Source organism: Neoarius graeffei, chromosome 27, assembly GCF_027579695.1.
Source record: "Neoarius graeffei isolate fNeoGra1 chromosome 27, fNeoGra1.pri, whole genome shotgun sequence".
NCBI lineage: Eukaryota > Metazoa > Chordata > Actinopteri > Siluriformes > Ariidae > Neoarius > Neoarius graeffei.
In genome coordinates this window covers 7,422,669-7,428,256 of record NC_083595.1, presented here as the reverse complement: position 1 = coordinate 7,428,256, position 5,588 = coordinate 7,422,669, and the positions used below count along the sequence as shown (strand labels likewise).

The following is a 5,588-nucleotide window of genomic DNA, read 5'->3' as shown; positions in this document are numbered from 1 at the left end:
ACGAGCAATGAATCAATCAATCACACAAACATTAATTACAACCCCAATTCCAAAAAAGTTGGGACAAAGTACAAATTGTAAATAAAAACGGAATGCAATGATGTGGAAGTTTCAAAATTCCATATTTTATTCAGAATAGAACATAGATGACATATCAAATGTTTAAACTGAGAAAATGTATCATTTAAATGGAAAAATTAGGTGATTTTAAATTTCATGACAACAACACATCTCAAAAAAGTTGGGACAAGGCCATGTTTCCCACTGTGAGACATCCCCTTTTCTCTTTACAACAGTCTGTAAACGTCTGGGGACTGAGGAGACAAGTTGCTCAAGTTTAGGGATAGGAATGTTAACCCATTCTTGTCTAATGGAGGATTCTAGTTGCTCAACTGTCTTAGGTCTTTTTTGTCGCATCTTCTGTTTTATGATGCGCCAAATGTTTTCTATGGGTGAAACATCTGGACTGCAGGCTGGCCAGTTCAGTACCCGGACCCTTCTTCTACGCAGCCATGATGCTGTAATTGATGCAGTATGTGGTTTGGCATTGTCATGTTGGAAAATGCAAGGTCTTCCCTGAAAGAGACGTCGTCTGGATGGGAGCATATGTTGCTCTAGAACCTGGATATACCTTTCAGCATTGATGGTGTCTTTCCAGATGTGTAAGCTGCCCATGCCACACGCACTAATGCAACCCCATACCATCAGAGATGCAGGCTTCTGAACTGAGCGCTGATGACAACTCGGGTCGTCCTTCTCCTCTTTAGTCCGAATGACACGGCCTCCCTGATTTCCATAAAGAGCTTCAAATTTTGATTCGTCTGACCACAGAACAGTTTTCCACTTTGCCACAGTCCATTTTAAATGAGCCTTGGCCCAGAGAAGACGTCTGCGCTTCTGGATCGTGTTTAGATACGGCTTCTTCTTTGAACTATAGAGTTTTAGCTGGCAACGGCGGATGGCACGGTGAATTGTGTTCACAGATAATGTTCTCTGGAAATATTCCTGAGCCCATTTTGTGATTTCCAATACAGAAGCATGCCTGTATGTGATGCAGTGCCGTCTAAGGGCCCGAAGATCACGGGCACCCAGTATGGTTTTCCGGCCTTGACCCTTACGCACAGAGATTCTTCCAGATTCTCTGAATCTTTTGATGATATTATGCACTGTAGATGATGATATGTTCAAACTCTTTGCAATTTTACACTGTCGAACTCCTTTCTGATATTGCTCCACTATTTGTCGGCGCAGAATTAGGGGGATTGGTGATCCTCTTCCCATCTTTACTTCTGAGAGCCGCTGCCATTCCAAGATGCTCTTTTTATACCCAGTCATGTTAATGACCTATTGCCAGTTGACCTAATGAGTTGCAGTTTGGTCCTCCAGCTGTTCCTTTTTTGTACCTTTAACTTTTCCAACCTCTTATTGCCCCTGTCCCAACTTTTTTGAGATGTGTTGCTGTCATGAAATTTCAAATGAGCCAATATTTGGCATGAAATTTCAAAATGTCTCACTTTCGACATTTGATACGTTGTCTATGTGCTACTGTGAATACAATATCAGTTTTTAAGATTTGTAAATTATTGCATTCCGTTTTTATGTACAATTTCTACTTTGTCCCAACTTTTTTGGAATCGGGGTTGTAAATTAATAAATCAATAAATGAATCAAACAATAGATCAGCAAATTTTTCAATGAAAAACAACCACTGACTCAGTTTAATGAATCAAACAGTGAATTAAACAAGCGACGAACAATCGAATCAAACAATGAATGAATGAACCGATCAACGAATCAAACAAGCACTGAATCATTGAATTAAACAAGCAATGAACCAATGAATGAAATCAGTGAGTCAAACAAACAACAAATCAAAGAATCAGTTAATCAATCAATCGCCCGTGACACAGTAATGATTCTTAAACTGTAATGAACACCAGAATCATTTTAAATCAATAAAACTTCACTCCTCAGGTATTTTATAAAATTAATGCATCATTTTTAACATTATTTATTAATAAATTAATATAGAGTTGTATCTCACTAATTCTGACTCTAGTGAGGTGTGTGTAGGCGTTTGAATTATTCAACCAAAAAGGCAACACCGTCACCTGATCTCTCACCCTCTCTTTCCATCTCTCTCTCTCTCACACACCAACAAATCCTGTAACCTAAACCGATACAACTCATGATAGACTGATGCAATAAATGTCACATTTGTGTAGTGAACTGTGGAGTGTATTGATGGCTTTCACTGGGATGCAAGCACGTACACACACACAGACTTACCAAGTGAGCGAGATGAGAGTGTATGGAGAGCCTGCTCTCCCATTTTCGCCAGTGCACTAAAGTAGGCCTCACTTGTCATCGTCAATGCTGGAAAACACACACACACACACACACACACACACACACACACCTTGTGTTTGGGACAGAAATAGTTCTAGGCTTTGGTATTGCATTGCTCTCAGCATGAGTAATGATGTTTAGGTGGAGCATCCAGCCATCAAATATACATAAATACACAGTGTGTGTGTGCGTGTGTGAGAGAGAGAGAGAGAAAGAAAGGAAAAGGTGTCCTGGGGGCTTCATGATAATACACACTCAAGCGCTCACCTTGAAAAGCTTTGACGTAGCTGTTACCTAAAGTGACCAGCTGTTGCAGCCCAGGGTTAAACTGTTCCATCAGATGCTGACACACACACACACACATTAAAGCACAAATACAAGCTGAGAAAAAAAAAATTTTCCACAATTCTACCTTCGATCAATAACGCACACTTTACAGGGACCAGCCAAGAGCACAAGGACACGGTTTTACTGGGACCAGTCAAAGGGTTAAAAACCTACACACCTATAAAGGCAAAAAACCAAACCCAAACAAAAAACCTTAGAGGTGCTCGTCAACTGTCCCCAATAACTCGGGTATAACGATCATAATGGGGACACGTACAGGCTGATACACACTTACACACAGACAGTTTTATAGGGACCAACTAAATTTGGTCCTCACAAAAGGGTTAAAAAGCAGCGTGCATGCTTGAAAACACACACGTCTGTCTCTCTATCCTTCTAAGGACCTTCCGTTGACATAATTACTTATGCAGTTAATTAATGCTGCGCCTGCACCAAAACCTAACCTCGGGAATGAAAAGGAAACTTTTTGTCGCTTTTATTTATTTATTTTTAGTCAAACAACACCACCACTACTTTACTTCTGGGGACCGTCCACATTCGGTCCTCAACGGTCCTCAAAAACATGCACACACTTACTGAATAGATGCTTAGAGTAGACCGGTGTAGCTGGTCACTATTAGCTCCAGACATTGTGTTACTAAAGTGAACATAATCATACACACACACACTTAATAAGACAGACAGTATTAGTGCCAAGTATTAAAAGTCCTGAAAGTAAGTGAATAGTACCTGTTTAGATGCTGAAGGTCTCCAGATGGCAGGTCCTGGTCCTGAACACACTGCACAGGGGTTAATGTGTGCGTGTGTGTGAGTGAGTAAGAGAGGACGTGCCTGTAATTGGTCTCTTCAACTAGCAGTTAGCACCCGGTGCAGAGAGCCAGGGAAAGATAGAGAGAATATTTGATCCAGGTTCAGGTACTGAATTATTAACCTGCTCGGCTATCACACCTGAGCAGACGCAGCTACACCTGATAACGGAGCAGAAGCACTCGAGCACAACACACACACCAGACCTGAACAGCTTATACAACCATTTAACTGATACAGACTGAACATAGCCGTGATCTTGTTCCACACTCATAACCAGGACTCGAAAGGTGCCAATCTATTCAATTCACGATTGTTTAAAAACGTGCACGAAACGAACGATCGGCTGAAAAAGTACAACTCGTATTAAAACAATTAAGTAATACCATCTTTGTTACTTCTGAACGGCCATTTTTTCTAAATTTCCTCTTTCCAAAGGTGTTTGAAGATTTCCATGAGGAGACTTTATTTATGGAAGGAGTCTCCAGTGTGAGTATTTTGTACCTTTACATTTTCCAACACAGGTGAGTTTATGTTGTGTGTTTTCTCCGAACGTGACAAGCTGTGTTTCTTGGAAGTGAGAGGAAAAAAAAAAGAGAGAGAGAGGAGAAAAGCGAACCTGGTGAGGATCATCATGTATTGCGGTCATAACGGCTACACAAATATTTTACTGAACCCGGCCAAATTCGGTCTTCATAATGGACTAAAAATACAACCCCGATTCCAAAAAAGTTGGGACAAAGTACAAATTGTAAATAGAAACAGAATGCAATAATTTACAAATCTCAAAAACTGATATTGTATTCACAATAGAACATAGACAACATATCAAATGTCGAAAGTGAGACATTTTGAAATTTCATGCCAAATATTGGCTCATTTGAAATTTCATGACAGCAACACATCTCAAAAAAGTTGGGACAGGGGCAATAAGAGGCTGGAAAAGTTAAAGGTACAAAAAAGGAACAGCTGGAGGACCAAATTGCAACTCATTAGGTCAATTGGCAATAGGTCATTAACATGACTGGGTATAAAAAGAGCATCTTGGAGTGGCAGCGGCTCTCAGAAGTAAAGATGGGAAGAGGATCACCAATCCCCCTAATTCTGTGCCGACAAATAGTGGAGCAATATCAGAAAGGAGTTCGACAGTGTAAAATTGCAAAGAGTTTGAACATATCATCATCTACAGTGCATAATATCATCAAAAGATTCAGAGAATCTGGAAGAATCTCTGTGCGTAAGGGTCAAGGCCGGAAAACCATACTGGGTGCCCGTGATCTTCGGGCCCTTAGACGGCACTGCATCACATACAGGCATGCTTCTGTATTGGAAATCACAAAATGGGCTCAGGAATATTTCCAGAGAACATTATCTGTGAACACAATTCACCGTGCCATCCGCCGTTGCCAGCTAAAACTCTATAGTTCAAAGAAGAAGCCGTATCTAAACACGATCCAGAAGCGCAGACGTCTTCTCTGGGCCAAGGCTCATTTAAAATGGACTGTGGCAAAGTGGAAAACTGTTCTGTGGTCAGACGAATCAAAATTTGAAGTTCTTTATGGAAATCAGGGACACCGTGTCATTCGGACTAAAGAGGAGAAGGACGACCCAAGTTGTTATCAGCGCTCAGTTCAGAAGCCTGCATCTCTGATGGTATGGGGTTGCATTAGTGCGTGTGGCATGGGCAGCTTACACATCTGGAAAGACACCGTCAATGCTGAAAGGTATATCCAGGTTCTAGAGCAACATGTGCTCCCATCCAGACGACGTCTCTTTCAGGGAAGACCTTGCATTTTCCAACATGACAATGCCAAACCACATACTACATCAATTACAGCATCATGGCTGCGTAGAAGAAGGGTCCGGGTACTGAACTGGCCAGCCTGCAGCCCAGATCTTTCACCCATAGGAAACATTTGGCGCATCATAAAACGGAAGATATGACAAAAAAGACCCAAGACAGATGAGCAACTAGAATCCTCCATTAGACAAGAATGGGTTAACATTCCTATCCCTAAACTTGAGCAACTTGTCTCCTCAGTCCCCAGACGTTTACAGACTGTTGTAAAGAGAAAAGGGGATGT

General features: G+C 41.2%; 1 protein-coding gene across 4 annotated transcripts in view; it reads right to left on the bottom strand.

Moving 5' to 3' along the window:
- Window positions 1-4,281, bottom strand: part of baiap2l2b (BAR/IMD domain containing adaptor protein 2 like 2b) — a 10,833-nt gene extending 6,552 nt beyond the window's left edge. The window contains exons 1-4 of one of the 4 annotated variants that reach the window (XM_060911253.1): window positions 3,427-4,281; window positions 3,274-3,334; window positions 2,617-2,692; window positions 2,290-2,376 (exon numbers count right to left, since the gene is read on the bottom strand). In XM_060911253.1, the coding sequence (XP_060767236.1) occupies window positions 2,290-2,376; window positions 2,617-2,692; window positions 3,274-3,327 (217 nt within the window). In that variant the 5' untranslated portion in view covers window positions 3,328-3,334; window positions 3,427-4,281. Of the gene's footprint in view, window positions 1-2,289; window positions 2,377-2,616; window positions 2,693-3,273; window positions 3,371-3,426 lie in introns of those variants that run through there. The other 3 variants (XM_060911250.1, XM_060911252.1, XM_060911251.1) reach the window with 3 other exon arrangements.
- Between the last annotated feature and the right edge of the window lie 1,307 nt (window positions 4,282-5,588).